The sequence below is a fragment of the Mustela nigripes genome, chromosome 3 (assembly GCF_022355385.1).
Source record: "Mustela nigripes isolate SB6536 chromosome 3, MUSNIG.SB6536, whole genome shotgun sequence".
Taxonomy (NCBI): domain Eukaryota; kingdom Metazoa; phylum Chordata; class Mammalia; order Carnivora; family Mustelidae; genus Mustela; species Mustela nigripes.
The window spans coordinates 113294564-113320072 of record NC_081559.1 but is presented as its reverse complement, the minus strand read 5'-3'; the positions used below and the strand labels follow the sequence as shown (position 1 = coordinate 113320072).

General features: G+C 36.8%; 1 protein-coding gene across 2 annotated transcripts in view; it reads left to right on the top strand.

Moving 5' to 3' along the window:
- LOC132013988 (UDP-glucose:glycoprotein glucosyltransferase 1) overlaps window positions 1–25509 on the top strand; it is a 128715-nt gene that overhangs the window by 66985 nt on the left and 36221 nt on the right. The window contains exons 19-30 of one of the 2 annotated variants that reach the window (XM_059394524.1): window positions 5105–5225; window positions 8652–8750; window positions 9632–9655; window positions 10173–10267; window positions 11302–11508; window positions 12218–12349; window positions 13166–13296; window positions 15173–15268; window positions 19179–19281; window positions 20228–20307; window positions 21614–21803; window positions 25188–25346. In XM_059394524.1, the coding sequence (XP_059250507.1) occupies window positions 5105–5225; window positions 8652–8750; window positions 9632–9655; window positions 10173–10267; window positions 11302–11508; window positions 12218–12349; window positions 13166–13296; window positions 15173–15268; window positions 19179–19281; window positions 20228–20307; window positions 21614–21803; window positions 25188–25346 (1437 nt within the window). The remainder of the gene's footprint in view (window positions 1–5104; window positions 5226–8651; window positions 8751–9631; window positions 9656–10172; window positions 10268–11301; window positions 11509–12217; window positions 12350–13165; window positions 13297–15172; window positions 15269–19178; window positions 19282–20227; window positions 20308–21613; window positions 21804–25187; window positions 25347–25509) is intronic. The other variant, XM_059394525.1, reaches the window with a different exon arrangement.

Here is a 25509-nt window from a genome sequence, read left to right as displayed (position 1 = left end):
ATTTTGAGGATGACCATTCTAGTTGATGTGAAGTGGTATCCCATTGTGTGTGTGTTTTTTTTAAATTAACATATAGTGTATTATTTGTTTCAGGGGTATAGGTCTCTGATTCATCAGTCTTATATAATACCCAGTGCTCATTACAACACATGACCTCTCCAGTGTCAATCACGCAGTTACCCCCTCACCCCTACTCCTTCTCCTCCAGCAACCCTTAGTTTGTTTCCTATGATTAAGAGTCTCTAATGGATTATCTCCTTCTCTGTTTCCTCTTGTTTCATTTTTTTCCTCTCTTCCCCTATGATCCTCTGTCTTGTTTCTTAAATTCCACATTATCAATGAGATCATGTGATAATTGTCTTTCTCCGATTGACTTATTTCGCTTAGCATAATTCCCTCTAGTTCCATACATATCATTGCAAAAGGCAAGATTTCATTTTGATGGCTGTATAATATTCCACTGTACATATAATTACCATGTCTTCTTTATCCATTCTGGTTTTTTTTTTTTTTTTTTTTTAAAGATTTTATTTATTTATTTGTAAGAGAGAGAGAGAGTGAGAGCAAGCACAGGCAGACAGAGTGGAAGGCAGAGTCAGAGGGAGAAGCAGGCTCCCTGCGGTGCAAGGAGCCCGATGTGGGACTCGATCCCAGGACGCTGGGATCATGACCTGAGCCTAAGGCAGCTGCTTAACCAACTGAGCCACCCAGGCGTCCCTATCCATTCTGGTTTTTATTTACATTTCCCTGAGGACTAAAGAGACAGAGCATCTTTTCATGTAATTATTGGCCATTTGTTTATCTTTGGAGAAATGTCTTTTTAAGTCCTTTACTCCTTTTTGAATTAGGCTTTTTTTTGTTATTGAAGTATAGAGTTCCTTATGAATTTTGGGTATTTATACCTTAACAGACATGATTTGGAAATGTTTTTTCCCATTCTTTTGGTTGTCTTTCACTTTTTTGTTAGTATCCTTTGATGCACAGAACTTTCGAATTTTGACGAAGTCCAGATTCTCTGTGTTTCCTTTTATTGACTCTGATTTTGGTGTCCTATCTGAGAAATTGTCATCAAATCCAGTGTCATGAAGATTTTCCCCAGTGTTTTTTTTCAAGAATTTTATAGTTGTAGCTCTTTTATTTATGTCTTTGATCTATTTTGAGTAAAGTTTTGTGTGTGGTGTGAGTCTGTAAGGGTCGCACTTCATTCTTTGGCATTATATCAAGTTTTCTGAGCGCCACTTGTTGAAAAGACCCCCAATTTTTTTTTAAAAGCTACTTTTCATGCTGATTGTTAATGCATTTATACAAAAACAAAATAAAACAAAACAACCAAAAAACAAAATCCCAAAACAGAAAATGTGTTGGCTAAATATTGCCAGCTCCCTCATGAATAAGGTAGTTTTGTTAAGGAATTTTTTCTTCATGAAGCTCCTGGAATAAAATGTGAAAACAGTTTTTGTTTGAATGAGTGTGGCTTATTTTCCAAAGTTAAGAATAGTCTAGAAGAAATGATAATTATTTTCTTTGTTCAAGTGATATTAATGAAAAGATAAAAGATAACTAAAATATTTTGATTTTCCAGCATCCATTTAAAGCATTTCTTTTTCAACATTGTTGGGTCTAAAAATTCAGAAGAGTTTTTCTGTTTTTCAGATATCTGTTGTTTAAAAGAATTATCATTTTCAAATATTCCCCCTTTGAAAGCTAGTTTTCCTCTGTTTCTATTTATATTGCCAGTGAGAAATTTGGTTTGGTTTAGCTAAAGAAAGCTTTATTTGAAATATTATGACAAGAGTCATCTGTGCTTCTATATATATTTAAAAAATACTAAACTGGGAGAATATTAAAGTGTCTAGAGTAAAACTGAAAGTTCTTCCTTTCATCAGGACCCCTAGAGAAATAGCTCTTTGTGCCCCCCATTGTATATAGAAATATATATTTACATATGTATTTTTTTAGCTTACCTTTCTAATTGAATGTATCTTTGTGTTTCTGAACATATAACTCGTCAGTACTTTTAGATTGCTGCATAGTTTTTTCTTTTTTATTTATTTAAGAGAGAGAGCACAAACAGGGGGAGGAGAAGAGGGAGAGGGAGAAACACAAGCGGACTTTTGACTGGGCAAGAGCCAGACTTGGGGCTCAATGCCAGGATCTTGGGATCATGACCACAGTTGAAGGCAGTTTTGTAACTAACTGAGCCACCCAGGTGCCCCTAGTTTTTTAAGAATGAACAATCATTTATTTTATCTTCTAATGTTGGGCATTGCTTATAGAATTTCACTGTTATAAATAGTGCCATAATGAATAGTCTTATATGTATATCTTTGTGCTTTTTCTTTTTGAGAAAAACCAATTATTGGAAGTATTTTGTCAAAGGGTAATATACATTTAAACTTTTGAACTAGAGTCACTGTAAAAAGGTATGATATGCAGATGATGTGAAATTCAAATGTGTATAGAAGCATAAATGAAGAGAAACTTTCACCCATTCACTCCCGTTCCCCCGCCACTCATCTTTTTCTAGAAACAACCACTGTGTGTGTGTGTGTGTGTGTGTGTGTGTATAGATGGGCTGCATTAAAAGGTATGTACATTTAAAATTTTGGTAGATGTTAAGTGGAATCAATTCAGATTTATAAATAGAGATCAAAGTTGTATACATGGATGTATATCTATACTAAGTCATCTAGTAACTTTGTAGTCTTTCGAGTTGTATGATTGGTTTGAAAGACCCGCGGATCCTCTTACCCAAGAATTCAACACTGCCACAGGATGCAAACAGCAAGAGGTTCTTTATTGTAGCGCGGGCGCCTGTGGGTGGTCAGCAGCTCCTGCTAGCTGGAGTGGTGCAGGATTTTTATAGACAGGTACAAACAAGTCCCGGATGGGATGGGGCCGATTGGCTGACAATTTGAACATTTGAAAAAAGGCATACTTGGTGTTAGCGGATTGGCTTTGGAAGACCCCCTCGCGCAAGAGAAAGGCGGGAAGGGGAAACAAAGAGGGGAAGTTTGACCTTATTACTCAGCAGAAAGACATCCTGTCTACGTGACTATGCAGCCCCCTGTCTACGTGACCTACGTGACCATGCCGTGACCATGCCTCGGCTATTAGGAGAAGGTATCTTGTTCAAACAGGAGACAAGTGTCATGCCCTAAAAGCCAAGTGGTTACAGAAAGGCAAAAGAGCAGTTACATTGAATTCAACCCTGGGGGAAGGGTCTTTTCATTGCAAGGGGAGGAGGGGTACTCTTACACAACAAAAGAGCAGTTAATTAGTTAACGAAGGGGCGGGGGTGTGTGTGTCTTTCAGGTTCATATGCTCATTATTTTATAGTTTGAGAATTTGCATACGAGTTCTCTATCTCTGGGGCTAAATAGCCACAGAAGATGCCTAATTGGAGTTTTTTAGACTTGACTGTGTATATTTGATTTTCATCTATCTCTCCCTTGAAATTTGCTGTAAAATATGGTTTTATATGAAATATTTTGAGTGTGAAGAATTTGCAAGTTTCCATAGCCATTTACACTTGGTTTTGAGATTGCTTTCATGAAGTACAAGTATGTCTATATATATCTGAGAGGTATGAAAGGGAAGAAAAAATGGGAAAGGATTTCTTCTCCCTGAAATATAATTTTGACTCTGGAAATGCCTGAGATTATAAAAAGCTTAGGGTGATTTTTGTTTTTTAAGATGTATTTATTTATTTGAAAGAGAGAGTATGTGGGAGGGGAGGGAGCAGAGGAAGAGAGAGTCTTAAGCAGACTCAGTGCTGAGCATGCAGCCTGATGCAGGGCTAGATCTCACTACCCTGAGATCATGAGCTGAGCCAAAACCAAGAGTCAGATGCTCAACTGACTGTGCCACCCAGATGCCTTTGGAATGATTTTTATTATAAAATATATTAAGTGCTTGAGAGAAGGTGTTCGGCCTTTTCCTTTAAAGAGAGGCTAACTATGAGCAGCTCTCAGGATGGATATTTGGTTATGGTAATTCTTACCTAATTTGTAGAGCTTGCTTATTTCTGGCAAAGCACAGTAGTGTGTGGAGAGACCATGTAAACTTGGCTTTGCATTTTATACTCAAAATGATGAAGTCCCAGAACCTAAGTCAGGTTCGATGGGGTGAGGAGGTTCGGAGCCGACGACTAAAGAAAGAATTCTTAAGACGTCGTTGGTGCAAAAGGTGATTTATTAGAGCACAGGGACAGGGCCCGTGGGCAGGCAGAGATGCGGCTGCCCCGGGTTGTGAGGGGTGGTTGGTTGTGAGGGGTGGTTGGTTATATACGCAGGAGTTGGGTAGGTGAGGACAAAGGGTTATTGGGGCAAAGAATACTATCAGGATATTGAAGGCTTAGTTACTATTAAGTAAAGACAATTGAGAGTCTCCTGATGGAATGTTACATTCCTGCCATCAAGCATCCTTGTTAATGAGATTTAGGTTTAGAAGAAATTTAACTTTATTTGCTTTTCCTTCTACCTCCGCCTCCTTCTGTTTTTATGGAGGGGAGGGTGACATTAGGCTTGAGAAACTGAGTTCTGTGTCTTTGGAATTTGGGCTATTGATAAGGTAACTTCTTTGTTTGTAAATCTCAAGGACATTTGCAAACCAAGGGAGACTCCTGTCTTGTAGGATTGTGATCTTAGCAAGTTAACTATTTATCATTTTATGGCAGTCAGGGGTGCCTGAGGAATGCTACACCTATGGAGGGGAGCGGATGAAGGGGGGGGGGGAGCAAGGCGCCAGCTCTTGCTTTGTCCTCAGCCAGCCTCCTGTTCCCTCATCAAAATCTCCTTACCTCTGTAACTTTGAGTAAGTTATGTAACCTTTCTGTACCTCAGCTTTCATCTTTAAAACAGATGTCAACAACATTTGTCTCAAGTTGTTTAAAGAGTTAAATATAATATATGCATAATATGTCAAGCTGTGCTTGGCAATGATAGGGACCTATAATATGGAAACATCTGTTTTTAAGTGTTATCAATACATAAGAAACTATTGATTGTAAAGTTAATGACTTTTTAGTTCCTAATAAATTATTACTGTTCTCATTTGTTTAACTCTCATCCCACCCCCACCCTGTTAATTTTTTTTCTTGTAGGGTGAACTGTCCCATGATCAGGACGTGGTAGAATATATCATGAATCAGCCAAATGTTGTTCCACGAATCAATTCTAGGATTTTGACATCTGAGCGAGAATATCTGGATTTAACAGCAACCAGTAAGGAGCATTTCAGGAACAACTTTGGGCTTTTTTTCATTTGTGTTTCAGAATCTCTACATCTATTGGATTGCAGTGTTTAGAAGATAACCCAAGATTATGACCCAGTCTTATTTTATTTCACCCTTAGTTCTTAACATGAGCCTCTAAATTCACAAGAGTTTTTGAAATGCCAATTGAATATTACCCCCACCTTAAAAGACCACCAGAGACGTGAGTCAAAGCCAATCAGCAAGGGTCGTTTATTGCAGGTTCGAACCTGGAACTCTGCGCCGCTCGTTGCCGATAACGCCAAGAGGTCCAGAGCTGGGTCGGTGCAGGATTTTTATAGACAGATACAAACAAGTTTCGGGTAGGGCTGTGCTAATTGGTTGACAATTTGAACAGGTATACCTGGCGTCAGTGGATTGGGTCAGGGGACCCGCCGCGCGAAAGCAGACAAAGCAATCTTACAGAAGCAGAACTGGCCGGTTAGCCCACGCATGCAAAAAAAAGCACTACCAGGATATTGAAGGCCTGGTTACTTATCAAGTAAAGACAATTGGGAGTCTCCTAGTGGAATGTTACATTCCTGCTATCAAGCATCTTTGTTAGTGAGGATTAGGTTTAGAAGAAATTTAACTTTATTTACTTTTCCTTCTACCTCCGCCTCCTTTGGTTTTTTATGGAGGGGAGGGTGACATTAGGGCTATCGATAAGGTAACTTCTTTGTTGTAACCTCAAGGACATTTGCAAACCAAGGGAGACTCCTGTCTTGCAGGATTGTGATCTCAGCAAGTTAACTATTTATCATTTTATGGCAGTCAGGGGTGCCTGAGGAATGCTACACATATGGAGGGGAGCAGGTGAAGGGGGGGGTGCAAGGCGCCAGCCTTTGCTTTGTCCTCAGCCAGCCTCCTGCTCCTTCAGTTTTCTCCAAAAAGAGAAAAATTCTTCTTGTGTAAATCCTTGTAAATGTTGAAAAATATCTATTGTCTTTTTTTTTTTTTTTTTTTTAAGAGAGGGAAGCTGGGAGGGGTGGAGGGACTCTTAAGTTAAGCAGGCTCCACATCCAGGGCAGGACCTCTCACAACCTAGAGATCATGACCTGAACTGAAATAGGACATTTAACTGATTGATCCACCCAGGCACCCCTCCATTGTCTTTTAAGTGCCACCTGTTTAGGCCTTAGGTGTTGAGACTAAATCTGTATTGTTGACTTTCTTACAGTCATAAAGCTGTTAAGCAGTGGTCTTTTCTTCATCCTTGTTTTGGAATCAGCTAGCCGTGATAATGAACAAACACCTTAGGTGGTTTTACTCTGAGAGTCTAGGAATGCCTATCTAAATTTAAACCTTCACTTAGATAAAGTGTACATGCCATAGAACTCAGTCTCTTGAAATCTTACGCATTTTATTTTTTATTTTTTTTTTAAAGATTTTATATACTTATTTGACAGAGCGGTCACAAGTAGGCAGAGAGGCAGGCAGATGGAGAGAGGGAAGCAGGCTCCCTGCTGAGCAGAGCCTGATGGGAGGCTCAATCCTAGGACCCTAAGATCATGACCTGAGTCGAAGGCTGAGGCTTAACCTGAGCCACCCAGGCGCCCCGAAGCCTTACACATTTTAAAGTGTAACACATTTTTAGTGTATTCTCAAAGTTGTCTAATTATCACTCTTTATCCCCCCCAAAAAGAAACCGGGTATCCATTGGTAGCCACTCCCCATTTCCCCTTTTCCTATGCCTTCCATAACTGCTGATCTAGTTTCTATTTCTAAGGGAGTTTTCTATTGGGTATTTTGTATAATTAGGAGTTTTCTGTGACTGGCTTCTTTCAGTGAGAGTAATATTTTTAAGTTTTATCCATATTGTTACATGTCTCAGTACTTTTTTGCCTTTTTATGGCTGATTAATATTTTCTTGTATGGATAGTCCACACTTGGTTTACCTAATCCTCAGTTGACGGATGTTTATGTGGTTTTCACAAGAATACCTTTTCAGGGGTAGTTGTTTGAAGCCCAGATGCAATTTCTTCCATATGCCTTTCCTTGCTGCTCTGAAGTCCATTTCAGCGAATAGCTGGAAATAAGGTGGTCGCTTGCAGAAGGCCTACTGGGTGAGAAAAGATAGGTGTAACAGAGAAGTAAGAGCCAAGGGCATTTGCTGTTGTGGTGGGGTGTGATGCACACACAACTCTAGGTGTGGTTGTTACTTTATGGCACCTGTCTCTAATCTACTTGGGACTGAATTCGTGTTCTTTTAGGCAGAGGAAGATGTATATATCTCTGATTATATTTGAAAAAGGAAGTAGTCAGAAAGTGGCATAACTGTTTCTTCATAGTTAGGTTTTAGCTTTTTACTAGTAGTTTTAATAGGGCAAGTCAAGCAGTATTAGGAGTTTTTGTTCTAAGTTTATGTTGTTTCCATCATTTTATTTTCTTTTAAATTTTATTTAGTTTATTTATTTATTTGACATAGAAGAGCATAAGCAGATAGAGTGGCAGGCAGAGGGAGAGGGATAAGCAGACTCCCCACTGAGCAGGGGCCCAACATGGGGCTGGATCCCAGGACCCCAGGATCATGACCTGAGCTGAAGGCAAACACTTAACTGACTGAGCCACCCAGCTGCCCCCATCATTTTAAATTAAACTGTGAAGAGTTCTCTTCAGAGTACTCATGAATAAGCACAATAGTTCTGTGTTTTTGGATATCTTTCTCTACTGAATGTTGAAGTAATCACCTGTGAAATGATGCTTGTTCACAGTGGCAAAAATGCAGTTTGCCTGAGCAGGTGGCATCCTTCTCACTCAGGGGTCATAGTTCCATTGTTACTGGCACTGCTCTTGGCCTTCATTGTCCTGGGACCTTATTGAAAGAATACTGTTTTAAGGCTTTAAGGCTCTTGGTGCTTTCTCGACCCTCTTCTACATGTCTCTCTCTTACTTACCATTTCTTTCCATTTACTGGAATAGTGACTGAAAGGATAATAGGTCCTTGGTATGGTCTGTTGAGTGAAAGGATAGATGGGTGAGCAGGTAGGCAGACAGAGGGAGGGTTGGGTAAACCACCTATGCTTGGAGGATGGTGATAGAAGTGTGGCATTGTGTGGGAGTACAATTATGCATAAGATTGGGGAGACTCTTGGAGATAGAGGGGTTCTGATAGAGGATGGAGACCATTTTATAGGTAGGAAGAAATTATTGGGTAGTTTAAGTCAAAGGAATGACTTGATGAAGCTGGGATTTTAGTGAAAGTAACTCAAGGGGAAATGAATGATAAGAGCATTGCCCGAGGGCACTAATTGTTCAATAAACCTGAAACAATAGATTTTACACATCCATTTTTATAAATTCCATATTATGGACCAATCATATATTCAGTTGAATATTAACATTACATTGAATTCAGGCACGTTAATTATAAATCTATTCAAATTTTCTCTTCCAGATAACTTTTTTGTGAATGACTATGCAAGATTTACTGTTTTGGATTCCCAAGGCAAGACTGCTGCTATAGCCAATAGTATGAACTATCTGACCAAGAAAGGTAATTCATTTTAGGTTTATCTTGGATTCAACATTTTCTTTTCTTTCTTTTCTTTTAGTATTTGTAGAAATAATTCAGTCCTCCATGTCTGCTAGAAAGAGATTTCATCATTTCTTTTATTAGATATTTCTTAAATGATTTGAACCCCAAAAATACCTGTTTAAAATTCAGGTCTTTATGAAGTAGAGTTTTTGAAACTCCACAAAGTAGAGTTTTTGAAAATTCAAATGTTGTTTTTATAGATATATATTAGATATTAAGGTGAAATGAAAAATTTTTTCATAATTCAAAATGTGAAAACATTTATGATGTAAACATAGGTTAATGGATTGAAAATTGGTTTGACTTGCCTCTTCAGTGACAATATTGAGTTAATTTTTTTAGGGTTTATAACATAAACTTGGTTCTAGGAATCTTTGTGCACATCTTAAAACTGATTTTTATGGAGTCAGTTATTTAGGCTAATATTGTATGAAATGATCTCAGGCAGATATCATTTCATACATTTAATGGCAGACAGATTCTTTCCCCCTCTGGTCACACTTACTATCCTTTCAAAGCACTGACTGTCATTTAAGGCAGCTATTTTTATCTTACACCGTAGTCTTATCCTAGGGAGAATTTCTGGCTTCCGGGGAAAAAAAAAAAAAAAGAAGAAAAAAATCCCCAGATCTATGTAAATAAAAGCAATTGCTCCATTTGGTTCCTCAAAGAAATTGGTTTTGAGGGGCCCTGAAACAGTGCTATAGCAGTAAGGGGACTACAGAGCAGAGAGAAGATTGATCATATTAGGAATTATTTTTTAAATTTTGACTCTTACGGTAGGCATCAGTCATAGCAATGACATTTTCTTCTACTCTTTTTCCTTTACTTCTGTCTAGGAATGTCCTCCAAGGAAATATATGGTAACTTTAAACTTCACAATGTTCTGTTTCTTTTCTTAATTATCTCATGTGGTTTCAGGCAATATTGTGATTCAGAATTTATTGACACTTTATTGTGACATTTCTGAAACCTGTGGGTAACAGTAGATAATTTGTCAAATGCAGGTAAAATTTGTGTAAATTGTATAAATGTTTGCAAAGAATTCTATTTCAGAAAGTTACAAATTAATATGATTAAAAACTGATATGTCACCCACATGTTCAAAGCCTCTTTTTCATTGTATATGCTAACAGTTGCCTAAACCATAGTAGAATTGATAAATGCATGTTCCTAGTTTGTAATTAAGCCATATGGAAGGTTACCTCTTCTTTCATTCTAGTATAGAAGTTTTACTACTTTTGCTTTGTATCTTTATTAAACTTGCCATTTTCTTATTTTTTGCATGTTTTTCAGAAATTATTTGGCTTAATAACAATATTGAAACATAAATGTGTTTTTTTCCCTTTGACTCAGTGTATTATTTTTGTTTGTCTACAGATGATTCTTTCATTAGGCCTGTAACATTTTGGATTGTTGGGGATTTTGATAGCCCTTCTGGAAGACAGTTACTGTATGATGCTATTAAACATCAGGCAAGTATCTACACCTCCATTTTGTGTGCAAATGTTTCTGTTCTGTGTGGGAAGTGGGAGTCCTGCTTTTTTAGTACTTGAGGGAAACAACCATTGTTTTTTCGAGGAAAGTCTGCCCACTAGTGAAATTTATCCATGATATTAAAAGTAGTGGTAGGTAGTTCTTTTTCATTGTGCTGCACTATATTGTATAACTATACCCCAAAGTTATAAAACTTTGTTTAATCTTTTTGATTGACAGTGGTGTTTTTTTCTAGTTAGGGGCTATTCTGAAGAATGCTGCTATCACTATTCTTGTAGGCATCCTTAGATACACATTAGTATGAAATTTTGTTGCCTTTGTTCATGACATAGGGTTTTAGGGGTCCCAGATAACTTTTCCAACATGGATTCTTATCTTTTTACTCAGGAAGAGATTAATTAAAAAAAAAACCAAAACTTTATTTGTGTGTGTGTGAGAGAGAGAGTGCATGCGCAAGCAGGGGAGCAGCAGGCAGAGAGAGAAGCAGGCTCCCTGCTGAGCAAGGAGCCCGAGGTGGGACTTGATCCTAGGACTATGGGATCATGACCTGAGCCTACGGCAGATAGATGCTTGACTGACCGAGTCACCCAGGCGTCTCAGGGAGAGACTAATTTTTTGCAAGGAATCTGGAAAGGCCATTTGAACAATGAAGTATTTGAATAGAAGTCTGAAGATTGGTTGGGATGGAGAGGAGGAAAAATGGGATGGACTTGGGGTTTGCATGCCAACATGAAGCATGGAGTGTGTTAAAATAATACAAAATGTGTTGGGGAATACAGGAGCTATATATATACATGGATGGTGAGAAATGAAGTCGGCAAGGTAGACTGGCAACCAGTTCATCTGGGGGTTTGAAAACCTGGCTATAGCATTTTAATTTTATTCTGTATACAAAAGAGAAGACTTTGAAGAGAGGTTGTATTTACTACTTAATGGATTATGACAATGTTAATTGTACTTTTTAAGTTCAAAACATTTACCATATAACTCTTACTTCCCATTTTGTAAATAGAAATCCAGTAACAATGTTAGAATAAGTATGATCAATAATCCTAGTGAAGATATAAGTTATAAGAACACTCAGATCTCCAGAGCAATCTGGGCAGCTCTCCAAACTCAGACCTCCAACTCTGCTAAGAATTTCATCACAAAAATGGCCAAGGAGGAGACTGCAGAGGCCCTGGCTGCAGGAGTTGACATTGGGGGGTTCTCTGTCGGGGTAAGTGTCTGTGTGTTGCATGGGGCTGCCTTGTTCTGTTACTTTCCACAGAAGTTCATTCCCATGGTCTGATGTGTCTTGTTCATGATTGGAATTTGTGATTTTAGTACCGAGTTTCAGAGGATTTTCTTAGTTTGAAAGAATTTTCCCCAGAAATAACAATTCTGCCATATTCCCTTTACCACTTTTAGTACCTTTAAATAAAGTTTTGAGATATGACTCATCTAAGTTTATGTTTTAAGCACAAAGCCATTTGTGTTGTATAGGTTTTAAAAGGCAATACTTTGATTTGTTTATTGAGGAAAAAAACTGTGGTTGAGGTTTCTTATGAGTAAGAGGCTTATGTGTTCTTGATGTGTTCTGATATAAGCCCACATGTATTCATTATATGAGTTATAACCTTTTGGACTTGTAGAAAAAAGGCCCCTGAAATTAGCAAGATTTAAAATGCAGAATAAAGTTATAGTGAAGAATAATTTACCAACTGAGCAATCACAGAAAAGAACAGGAGTAGGACATTAGCATTACTTGATGTGTGGGATGGTGGGAGAGAATGGGAGGATGGAGAATTGAGACATCATAATGTTAATTCTTAAAATTAGTTCTGACTTTCCATTAAAAGAATTTTATGATTTATTCATTATGACTATTTATTTTTATGGCTTGCTTAGTAACAATTACTTTTCTTTAATAACAATTACTTTCCTAGGGCATGGATTTCAATCTTTTTAAGGAGGTCTTTGAATCTTCCAAAATGGATTTCATTTTGTCTCATGCCATGTACTGCAGGGATGTTCTGAAGCTGAAGAAGGGACAGAGGGCAGTTATCAGCAATGGAAGGGTGAGGATTTTGTCCTGAGACAAACTTGATCTCAAATTAGATCAGTGAACAGTATTGGCAGTTTTCTTCTCCAAAGCTAGTAAACTCTTCAAACAAAGCCGCTCTTTCCAAAGGGGATTGGGGCATATGCAGTGCCGATGATAATTTCTGCACCTTTATTTCAAAGGAGGTTTGTTTTGATACAAGCATCCTTGTACAGAACCTTCTTCCTTTGTAATTATGTCCTGCCACATGTATGGTGGCAGTGAGAGTGTGGTGTCTTTCAGAGAGTAGGTTGATAAAGCTTTGATACGTGAAGTATTCATCCTCTGTGGGGACTGTGTTCACAGCCGTGTGGTCTCTGTCAGCTTCACTGGTGAAGGCTTAGACTATTTCATACATATCTGCTGCCAGGGACATGAGACTGTGGGGGATCTACCAAACTTTAAACTCTTAGCACTGAGGGTGAAATCTCTGCTTTCACTCACTACATTACATCTCTGGTTTGGCTCTGTTTTCTTAATACTCAGTGAGAATGAATGAAACTATGTGCGAGAATGAATGAAACTATGTTGCTATTTTGTTTTATTTCAGAGTTGCTTACTATAAAAATATTGTGAAGTATACAAGTCTACCCTCTGTAGTTGAGGAATTGATAAGTAAATAAATAACTGGATGAGTTGATTTGCATTTTATTTTTACCTTTTTATTGATTTTATTAGATGTATACATGTCTTGGGTCTTCAAAGTGGTTAGGTTTATAAGATAGCCTGAGGAAAACAGAGGGCTTCTTTCCAGCTGTGATTCTAGTACTGAACAATCTGCTCTTCTTCACAGATCATTGGGCCACTGGTGGACAGTGAACTCTTTAATCAAGATGATTTCCACCTCCTAGAAAATATCATCTTAAAAACTTCAGGACAGAAAATCAAATCCCATATTCAGCAGCTTCGGGTGGAAGAAGATGTGTAAGTGTTGCCATGGAAGAAATTAATTTGTGCATGTTATAGGGAATGTATTAATTGAACTTCCCTTATTTCATGGTGTTTTATTTCCAGTTTGAACATATAGTCATGCTTTTCAGTCCAGGTGTTTATTTATGCTTCTGTTGAAACAAGTTAATTTGTTTAAAGAACTGAATTAGGTCTTTCCATTTTGTTTTTTTGGTTGTGAAAAATTTCAAACATATGCAAAATCGAGGAGTGGAAAAAAAAATCGAGGAGTGAGGTTGTTGTTGTTTTTTTTTTTTTAAATCTTGGGATACTTTTGTGAAGAGATACTTTCCCTTTTATTTTGTTCAGGAAAGGAAAGTCAGGTTAAATGCATATTTTCCTTTATTTACTAGTATAGAATGTTGACTTATTTCTCTTCCATCCTCCAAAGGTGATGATTTGGATATTGTTGGTTTTTAATTTTTATTTTAATTCTTTCAGTGTTATTATTAGCTAATGTATTTTTTTCAAGATTTTATTTATTTATTTGATAGAGAGAGAGAGGGAGGGAGCACAAAAGCAGAGGGAGCAGCAGAGAGAGAGGGAGAAACAGACTCTGCACTGAGCAGGGAGCCCAGTGCGGGGCTTAACCCCATGATTGACCTGAGTCAATGATTGACCATGATTGATCATGACCTGAGCCAAAGGCAGGTGCTTAACCAACTGAGCCACCCTGGCGCCCCTTGCTAATGTATTTTAAAGAGTTATTTCCCAGTGGAAAAAAATGAATTATTTTACTGGTCCATATACCTGCTAAGTAACTAGAGCCTATAGGTCATATACACATGGTTTCTGTATTAAATATCAAATGAATATAGTTGAAAGGTGTATTTTTAGGTTTAATTTTTTGAGGAACCATCCTATGTTTTTCCATAGAGGGCATACCATTTTATTTCTCATTGGTAATGCATAAGGGTTCCAATTTATCCACATCTTTATCAGTACTTTTTTTTTTTTGGTTGGTTTGTTTTTTGTAATAATCCACTCTGTTGGGTGTGAAGTGGTATTTCTTTGTGGTTTGATTTGCAATTCCCTAATGATTCGTGATGTTGACACCTTTTTATGTGCTTATTAGTCATTTTTATATCTTTGGGAAAATATTTTTCCCAGTGCTTTGCACATTTAAAAAAAAATTATTTATTTGTTTGAGAGAGAGAGAATGAGCACAAGAGGGGTGAAGTCAAAGGGAGAAGCATACTCCTCAATGAGCAGGGATCCCCATGTGGGACTTGATCCTAGAACTCCAGGATCATGACCTGAGCCAAAGATAGCTCCCAACCTACTGAGCCACACAGGTGCCCTGTTTTTTTTTAAAGTAACCACTTCACCCAGAGTGGGGCTGGAACTTATAACCCCAAAATCTAGAGTTGCATGCTCCACGGACTGAGCCAGTCAGTTGCCCCCACTTTGCACATTAAAATTTTTTTTTATTATTGAATTATAGGAGTTCCATGTAAAAATTTAAATACTCTGGTTATCAATGTCTTACAGATAGATGATATGCAAATATTTTCTTCCCTTCCATGGGTTGCATTTCCATTCTTTGATAGTGTTCTTTGTTCTGGCATATGAAACACTTCCCTTATCAGGCCAAGAAGTGTTCCCATGACTTGAAACCATCATATCATGGGCATAGGCTTGGTGTGGTGTGCCCTGGGATCACTCCCTCAATGTGGAGTCTTTGTGGACTATATAATTACCAGTTTTTCTCTTGCCTATTGGTATAAAGTTCATATGTTCTTCAAACCATCTTGTTGGCATTTAGTACTTAGGCTGATTATATTATGTTCAGCGATAATTGGAAAAACCTTCAGTTAAAGAGATGCTAAATTTCACCAACTATGTTTTTCAGGGCAAGTGACTTGGTAATGAAGGTGGATGCACTCCTGTCAGCTCAACCAAAAGGAGATGCAAGAATCGAGTACCAGTTTTTTGAAGACAGACATAGGTATAGAATTAATATTGAATTAATGCATATTCTTGGATAAAAATCTTAAGGTTGCCTTTACCTCATCTTCTTTATTTTTCTATATGAAGTGTGTTCTTAATAGAATGGGTAATTTGTCTGGTGTGCAGTTTTCATATATACTCATTTTCATGTGCTGAACTCATATACAGATCTCAGTTGCATAAAATTTGACATTTATTTCTAAATAAATCTGAAATAGTTCTGACTGTACCCTTTTGGAAAACAGAAAGCATTTAATGAAACAGTTGTAGTTTTCTGATACTCAAAAATAAACAGGTTGTTAGAGCACTTGTATTGTTCATCTTTTATTGAAAATGGTTTTGTTTTCAATAAAATAAAAAAAGTTTTCCATTATGAAAAAGTCCTTGCCTTTTGGTTTTGAGTTTTTTATTTGAAAAGTTTCAAAGCTAAAGAATATTTGAAAGATTATTACAGTGAACATCCAAATATCTTTAACCTGGGTTCACCAGTTGTTAACATTATGCCACATTTATATGTCATCTGTGTGTGTGTGTGTGTGTATGTATATACATACATATATATGTATAGTACATATAATGTATATTTATGTTTGTGTACAAACTTACACGTACTTATATATTTTTTGAACCATTTGAAGGTCCATTGCAGACAACATTACATGTCATGCCTGAATTCCTCAGCGTGTATTTCTTGAGCGCTAGAAATAGCTCCACTGTTGACATACCTCAGAGATTTAGCTTTGATACAGTGACATTAAGTAGTACATAGTCCATAATTCTCTTTACCCAAGAGAACTGTTTTGTTCTTTGATTTGGTCCAGATCACATGTTACAGTTCTTTGTTGTGTCTCGTCTAGTCTCCTTAAATCTGGAGCAGTTCCCTGCATTTGTTTTTTATTCCTTGGGGGTTCTTTGGGTCTTTTATGACACTGACTTTTTTAAGAGTCCAGACCAGTTATCTTTAGAATGTCCCATAGTCTGGGTTGTTTCCTCATGATTAGACTTAAGATTAAATTGTCTATACGAAGAACCCCTACATTGGATGTCTGGAGCCAGGCAAGATTATATATTTTGATTATTCCTTAGAGACTTTAGATATTGAAGTCTGCATCCTGCTCCTTTATGATTCTGATTTAATTAGTCTGGGGTAGATTGGACTTTGGTTTCATTGATCTATGCTTTCTTACAGCCAGTTCTTGTGGGGATCAGATTTACCATACTGTTGATGATCCAGGCTAGAATGGAGACCCTCTCTTATCTCACTGGCTGTATGTCCTAACTTCTTAGATCGCCAGTGGGTGATGGCTTCTGTGGCTCTTTGCTAATCCTAGTTGGATTTTGCCCATTAGCACCCATCTTCTCATCACTGTACTTTTAGGAAATAATCCATTTGGTTATTACCACAGGAAACACATTTCCTAATTGGCATACTCTCCTGTTTGCTTTTCGTGGCCAAGGTAGTGAGTCCTGAGCAAGAATCTCTTCCCTTTTTAGAACATCATTTTCTCCATGAGTCTTAGTTAATTAAAATGCTATAATTACAAATTCCTTTATGAGTCAAATTATAATTAGAGTAATTCTTCTTATTGGGGGTTGTGTTAGTTAAAGGAGTGTTTTATTTAAATCAGAAGTTTCTTATTTATGTGAGAAATAAAAAGGTCTAAATTATTGGTTATGTATATCCTTCCCTAAAAGTGTGGCTCACAGAACAGCAGCAGGGCATCATCTGGGAGCTTGTTGGAAATGCAGAATATCTGACCTACTAATGCAGGGAGCTTGTTGGAAATGCAAACCCAGACCTCCTGAGTCAGTGTCTACACTGTAACATGATCCCCCCAGGTCACTCTTGTATACTTTAAGATTGGGGAAGCATTATATTTGATGTTTGCTCTACTCACTTAATGAAAATGTGTATGACCCCCATAACTTGTTCCTGTGTCTGTCACTTTCGGCCTTACCCTGGTCTTTTCATTAATACAGCAAGTATGTTTCAACATGATATTGTTAGTTTATACTGTTCTCCATTTCCATACCACTGTTTCTTTCATCTTGGCTTTTGTTTTACTTTACTTTTTGTTGTAGAGATGTGGGGTGTTTAAAGGCCACACGGGGTCAGTTGCTGATAATGCCTGTTGTGGATCACTTAGAACACTGGTCAGAACATTAACATGTCACACAGAACTCTACCCAGACCTGCCAGGTTCACAGGTTTTGGCCTGGGCATGCCTGACTCAGATGCTGTACCCTGGAGGACTCTTTGGGACTTCTCTTCTTCTTCCCTTTATGAGAATTTACATAATGCTATTCTTCAGTGAGCTTTTTTCTTCTGGAATTCTAGAGAAGCACAGAAGTCCAGGTTATCTGAGGGTAGTGGCTCTCATACTTTGGCTTTTACCTAGAGAGTTTATTAAAAATGTAGTTTGCCTTACCCACCCCCTGAGTTTCTGATTCAGGAAGTCTGGGTTGCAGCTGACAGTTTGTTTCTAACAAATTTCCAGATGGAGCTGATACTGCTGCTCTAGAGTCACTCTTTGAAAATGCTGTATTAGAGTAAAAAAAAAAAAAGAAAAAGAAAATGTTATTTTGGAGTAATTATTGACAGTTGGAATTGTTAATTTTATAAAAAATTAAAAACATCTGCTTTGATAACAGGCACAAAGCTATTTTGATGGTTATTTCCAAAGCAGTTAAGATTTGAAATAACCTTCATCACCATTTAAACTATAGTTACCTAGTTTTGTTATATTTTACTTTGTACTTTTGTTTTCCTCCCACTAGATAAATATTCTTGCCCAGAACAGTAGTGATTAACACCAGTACTACATTAAAACATTGTTCAGAGCAAATAAAGATAGGCATTGATTTGACCAATTGATATTTTGGAAAATTGGATATATTTTAAAATCCTTTCAAGTTTATTTCTTTTCAAAATATATTGGAGGCTCCTGCCCGTCTTATGTCATTCTAAGTCAATATGACTTTAGAGCGAGGCTGTGCAGGTGGAACCACAGATGGGAAAATGTATGTTCTCAGAAATCCTAGAGGGGCAACCTGAAACCTAAACAGCTGTTTTTCACTTACTAAGAAGACAAAATATGTATAATTTAGTGTCCTCATAAATAGACTCAGTTCTTTTGGTAATGTGGTTGACAGTAGATAATATCCACAAAAATATTTGTATCCTGTGACTCTTTAATCTCATGTGTAGGACTTTGTCAACTCGAAAGAAATTTCCAACTATGAAAGAACCTGTATGTCTGAAGTTATTTACAGGCTGCAAGCCTTCTAAAGGCCCAACAATAAGGAATAGCTTAAGTAGACATGGCAGATTCGCTTGGTAAATAGAAGATTATTTTTTATTTCAGATATTTGATGATTATTTTTTATTCCAGATATTTGACATATAACAATATGGATAGTGTTTATATTGGTATAGCTGCTCTTTATAGAGGCATTTGAGAAGGTCCGCAGGGGTTGGGTTCGGATGGCAAGATTTTATGATTATTTCCTTTTTCTCTCACAAGTTTTCTGTAATGTTCTTTGCATTTTTAAAAATCCATTTACTTCTTCTCTTTTCATACCCTTCTTGCTACGAAATAAAAGTTGGCATAATGTTTGTAATTGTCAAAAACAAACGTCAGCTTTTAGCAGGTTTTGGTTAAATACAATTTTAAGCTGGTTTTCATCTTTTGTTCATTTTGAGTGAACTTGAGTCATTAGCAGGTTTTGCAAACTTTGAGGTAGACATAATTACATGGTTAACCACCACGTAGCCTTGTTCTAGATCTGAAGTGTTTTTGGGAATGCTGAGAGAGCTGATAGATTATGTTTGTCTTGGAAAAAAAAAAAGGTTAACTTTGTTTCCTATTTTCCACCAGATTAACGTTTTGTCTTTTTGATCTTTGTAGTGCAATTAAAATGAGGCCAAAGGAAGGGGAGACATACTTTGATGTTGTGGCTGTTATTGACCCTGTCACCAGAGAAGCACAGAGACTTGCTCCATTGCTCTTGGTAGGCATAGCCTAAGAGGCAGTTGGCATCTCTTTATTAGAAGTGGTCACAGGCACTGTGACTCTCTAAAAGTGTCATTGTTCACCTACTTATCTTCAGAGGGCTTTGAAAAAAGCTACAGGGCATCTTGGCAGAGCAAATAAATGTCTTCATAAAGATTTGTAATGGATCTGGAAACAGCCTCATAACCTTAGAAAATTGGTACCACTTTGGTTGGTTTCCTCATGTAATTTTTAAAAAATGTCCTATTTAGAAAAAGATGTCTTTTAATTAAATTGATTTATGCTGTATTTTGATTTATAATGAATGAGAGTTTAAAAAGGTAAAATAATTTTGTTTTATTGTTTTCTTTTTCTAAAACTAGCATTTTTAAAATTGTAGCATGTCTTTTAGATTTGTATAAGATATTAGAATTTTAAGAAAATTTAAGAGCTTTGCCAAAAAGACAATTGCCTCAACTTTCTTTTTTGAGTTGTATTTCTTTTTTAAGGTGAACTTTTATTGGTGTGCAATCAGCTAACATTTTTGTGGTTTTGTGTGTGTGTGTGTGTGTGTGTGTGTATGCTTTTTTCCTATTATAGTATATAAACCACAGTGATGAACCTTTAAAATTTTCCTTGTATAGACAGATCTCCATTATCCCATCAGTTACTTCATATGAGGGGGAGAAGTGATTTGTAGTAGCCCACTTACCATGTTTTTGCCAAGTGATATGTGTGTGTGATTTAGATTGTGTGCCAGATTTGAGATATCCAGAAATCTCTCCAGTCCAGATTTTATGGCTTTTATTATCTTTCTGTCTTTCTTGAGATATTAAGAGATGTTCTCTCAACTCAGTGTCAGAGTGATAAGTTTCTGAAGAGAAAATACAAATATTTTGTCTCAAATATCAGTCACTTTCTCTATAGGAAAATTTTATATTTTATCTCTTGGTTTGCTCTTTTAGGTTTTAACCCAGCTGATCAACATGAATCTAAGAGTGTTTATGAACTGCCAATCTAAACTTTCTGACATGCCTTTAAAAAGGTAAAACGAGCTATTTAAGAGATCAATTGAAAATGTGGTATTAATGGGGCGCCTGGGTGGCTCAGTGGGTTAAAGCCGCTGCCTTCGGCTCGGGTCATGATCCCAGGGTCCTGGGATCGAGCCCCGCGTCGGGCTCTCTGCTCAGCAGGGACCCTGCTTCTTCCTCTCTCTCTGCCTGCCTCTCTGCCTACTTGTGATCTCTGCCTGTCAAATAAATAAATAAAATCTTAAAAAAAAAAAAAAAAGAAAATGTGGTATTAAATCTGAAAGCTGGTATTGAATATTAAGGATCAAATGAGTTTATATGTGGACTTCATGTTTGAAAAGATCATTTACTTTTGTTCAGTTTTACTAAATTTCTGCTTTAATCAGAAGTTCTAAGAATTTAGTGAGGGTATGGAAGTTTTTAGGTGGCATTACCTCAAGTTACTTGGGCCTGCCTGCTTGCCTTCCTCCCTCGTGCCCTCCCTCCCTCTCTCTCCATTCCCTCCATCAGAATTATGTATTTCTTTAATTTTAGAGTATTTAGATCAATATGGCTATTAAATTTACCTAGTTTAAAAAAATGTGCTGTGGTACAGAAAGAAATTTGTCCTTTTTATCTTAAAAGTGGAACAGTTATTTCAAGTTGAAGTATATTTGTTAGAGGAAGCTTTGTTAGAGGCACATTTGCATATATCTCGAGAAGGAGGGCAAGCTTAGCTGTAGGTTGTCTGATCCTTGGAATGGTCATTTATGAAGAAAGTTAAAAAGCACTTAATAGTGATAGGGTAACATCTGCTGGGTCTTGGGAAATTCCTGATGTAAAAAATGTGCTGTGTTTTATAAGTTAGATTCTAAGTGAATTCAAATACTGTTTGAAATGGTTCTCAGCTTCTACATTGTCCTTGAATAGGAGAAATATTTAAACTACTGTGTATAGTGTTTTCAGGGCTCACCTGAGAACTCAGTCACCATTGAGGACTTTGTGTTTAAGAGAAAAATAACTTTTTCCTCACTAAAGGGAAGCATGTGTTCAGGAAATCTTGTGACTCCAACAATATCCATCCTTAGTAGTATCAGAAAGAATGACCACTCTCAGTTCTGTCCCTCCTGCTCTTCGCTTCCATCTGCAACAACTACAGGAGGCATAAACTAGGGCAAGAGATGGTTTTGGAAACACTTTCCCAATCTGGGAGGTTACCCTTCCAAATCTAGTTTGTTTTATTTTAAGACAGTTAGTTACCTGTGTGGATGGCTGTGAACTTAAGGACTGCGTGTATTAAAAAGACTGACTTTTTATTTTATTTTATTTTTTTAATTTCAGCTTTTACCGTTATGTCTTAGAGCCAGAGATTTCTTTCACTCCAGACAATAGCTTTGCTAAGGGTCCAATAGCAAAATTTTTGGATATGCCACAGTCTCCTCTGTTCACCCTGAATTTGAACACACCTGAGAGTTGGATGGTGGAGTCTGTCAGAACGCCATATGATCTTGATAATATTTATTTAGAAGAGGTAAGAGTATCATTGCTTCTACATATGTAATCTTGTGTAAAACCTGTTTAAGATGGAGTGGTTGGTAGTATTTTCTGATTGAACAGACTGGATCACAGTTCAGGCAGGGCTCTGAGATGTCCGTATTCATGTATAATTGTATTTTTTAAAAATAATAGCTTCATTGAGATTTAGTTCACATATCATAAATTTACCTTTTTAAAGTATATGGAATATAGTTCAGTAGTTTTAGTATATCCACAGAATTGTGCAGCCATCACCACTAGACAGAAACTTGATACCCGTTAGCTGTCACTCCCCAGGACCCCCTGGCAACCACTAATCTATATTCTGTCTCTATGGATTTGCCTGTTCTGATGTTTGGTCTATAGAGAATCATATATTTTTGTGACTGGCTCCTTTCACTTAAATTATTATTTTTAAGGTTCATCCGTGTTGTAGCATGTATTAGTATTTAATTCTTTTTTTATTGCCAGAAAATATTTTATTGTTTAGAAATACCACGTTTTGTTTATCTACTCATTGATAGACATTTGGGTTGTTTCTACTTTTTGGCTATTATAAATAATGCTGCTGTGAACATTCATGTCCAAATCACCTGAGGGATTGCCAGACTGTTTTCCAGGGTGACTGCACCATTTTCCATTCCTGCCCATGATATTGAGCATTTTACATGTGTTTATTGGCTGTTTGTATGTCATCTTTGGGGAGAAACATCTGTTTAAATACTTTGCCTATTTTAAAAAATTTGCCTTTTTTTTTTTTTATGGTGGAATTGTAAGAGTTCTTTGTATATTCTGTATACAAGTCTGTTTTAAATATATGATTGATAAATAATTTGTTCCATTCTGTTAGCTGTCTTTCACTTTCTGGATAATGTCGTTTAAAGTACAGATGTTTCAAATCTTAATGAAATCTGTTTTTTCCCTTTTGTTTCTTGTGCTTTTGATAGTATACCTGAGAAATCAGTGTTTATTTCCAGGTCATGAAGATTTAGTCCTATGTTTTCTTATAAGACTTTGAAAGTTTACATTTTACATTTTAGGTCTTTTATTCATTTTGAGTTCATTTTTGTATATGATGTGAGGTAGAGTTACAGGTTTGTTCTTTGAGTGTGAATATCCATTTGTCACAGCACCATTTGTTAAAAAGACTATTCTTTCCCCACTGTATGGTCTTGGTACCTTTGTTAAAGATCTATTAGCCCTGAATGAATTTAATTCTAGACTCTCAGATCTCTTCCCTTGATCTGTGTGTCTATCCTTTGACCACAATTGTCTTACTCTAGTTTTGTTGTCAGTTTTGAAATTGGTAAGTTAGTTTGCCAATTTTGTTCTTACTTTTCAAGGTAGATTTGGCTATTTTGGGTTCTTTGCATCTTGGAATCCACTTGTTAATATCTGTAGAAAAGGCTCCTGGGATTTTGATAGAGATTACTTTAAATACCCAAATCATTTTGAAGAGTTTTGGCATCTTAACATTAATAAGTATCTGACCCATGAATATGGGATGTCTTTCCATTTATTTTTGGGTCTTTGATTTCTTTCAACAGTGTTTTAGGTCTTAGTATACAGGCCTATAAAAGATCATGTCTTCTGCAAATAGAGATAGTTTTATTTCTTCCTTTCCATACTGGATGTCTTTTATTTAATTTTCTTGCCTAATTGGGAAATTTTTAAATTACCAAGTCAGTCTCTTGTTATGGATTTGTTTGGATTTTCTGTCTCATCTTAAGTCATTTTCTGGAGCTTGTGTTTCAGGTGTTTATCCATTTTATCTACATTATAATTTGTTGGCCTATAGTTAGTCATAGCATTTCTTATAGTCTTTTAAATTTAGTTTTGGAGTGATGTCTCCTTTTCCCTTGCGAGGTCAGTGAGTTGGCTCTTCTTTTATTTTGTGGTCAGTCTAACTAAAAGTTTGTCAGTTTGTTGAAATTTTCAAAGAACCAGCTTTTGGCTTCATTGATTTTTCTCTTCTTTATTTCATTTATGTTCATATAGCTATTTTGAGTATCTAAGGTAAGTGATCCTTTCCCCTTAAGAATGATTGGGAGCTCACAAGTGTAGTTTCAGTAATGTCTCTTCACAGCCCTCACTCTACCTCGCTCAGAGTGTATTAATGAAAGAATTAAAACACATATTCTGTATTTATAAGGAGCTTATAGCATCTCAGAGCCTCCTTTCTTTCTAAGACAACTGTTTCTGTCCTAAATATCTCTTCCTACAATTGATGCCTGTTTCCTGGTTCTTCTTGGGAATTGGGAAACTAGGAGCTTGAAGATAGTTATTAAAGGACTTCTCAGCCTTCTTTTCACTAGGGTAAAGAAGAATCCCTCAGGTGCTAAGTTAGGGAGAATGTGTGAACACACTTACCGTATTCCCAACTCAAACCTGTCTACCATGTTTGTTAACAAACAGGAAATGCTGTCTTTGTCCTTGAAGAACCAGCTTTTGCTGCAGAGATTGCAAAATGGCCACAGAAGGCACTAAAGAGCTGTAAAAAGAGGCATCGAAGCAGAGCAGCTCTCTTCCATGTCCTTAGAGTTTTTTTCTGCTCTTTCCTAGGCTTTCTCTGTATTGGCTAAAAACAGCCTGGGACTTGGTGACTGTGTGGAGTCACCTTACTTAGAGCTGGAGTACCTCTTAGCTTTCATTATTATGGTTTTGGAATTTAGTGTTCAGTAACATATTAAGCTCCAAATAATTTCTTATTAGCATTAGATAGGATTACAGAGCCAAATGTGAACCAGACTGGAATAAAAACCCTTTAACTAAAGCCAAGCTTCCCCAATGCCTTGCAATTACATAATATTTTCTTCAAGGAATCAGTAATAATTTAGGCAGTTGATGTAGAACATGAATGGTTTTGTGCCATTACGGAGGCATCAAATACATTTTGGATATTTGCCTTTAGAACAGCAGTAGTATTTACAGCTGTATTCTGTAGGCCAAGGTGAATTTATGTTTTTCTCTGCCGTTTCTCATTGTTTCTTTGTTACCTTCTTTATTCTTTAGCTTTTAGATTGGTTCATTCTTTTGGCAGTGTATTTTACATGGTTTCCCTGATAGTATTTCCTAGATGACAGTCTTAGCCACTCTGTAAAGCTGTATGAAATCTCCTTGCACAATCAAGATACAGAGCATTTCTATCCCCCCAGAGAGTTCTCTTGTGCCCCTTTGCAGGCAGTCCCTTCCTCTTCCTGTCACTATAGTTTTGCCTTTCCTTAAATTTCTTAGAAATATGACTGTACAGTATACAGCCCTTTATGTCTCTTTGTTAAGTTTGTATAATGCATTTGAAATCTGTGTTGTTGCATGGCTCAATAATTTGTTTCTTTTTATTGCTGAGTAATTTTCAAGTGATTTAATTCTGCTATTGCAGGTGGATAGTGTGGTGGCTGCTGAGTATGAGCTGGAGTACCTCTTGCTAGAAGGTCACTGCTATGACATCACCACAGGCCAGCCCCCACGAGGACTGCAGTTTACATTAGGAACTTCGGCCAACCCAGTTATTGTGGATACCATTGTTATGGCCAATCTGGTAAATAATCAGTACATTAGGTGGGAGTATTGAGTCATGTTAATTTGGGCACTAGAGTTTATGGATAAAGCAGTTTGCATTCTGAATATGAGTGAGATTAAAATTCATGATTGAATAAATTTGATCAGTATAAAAATCTAAGTTAAACTTACAGGTTGGAATA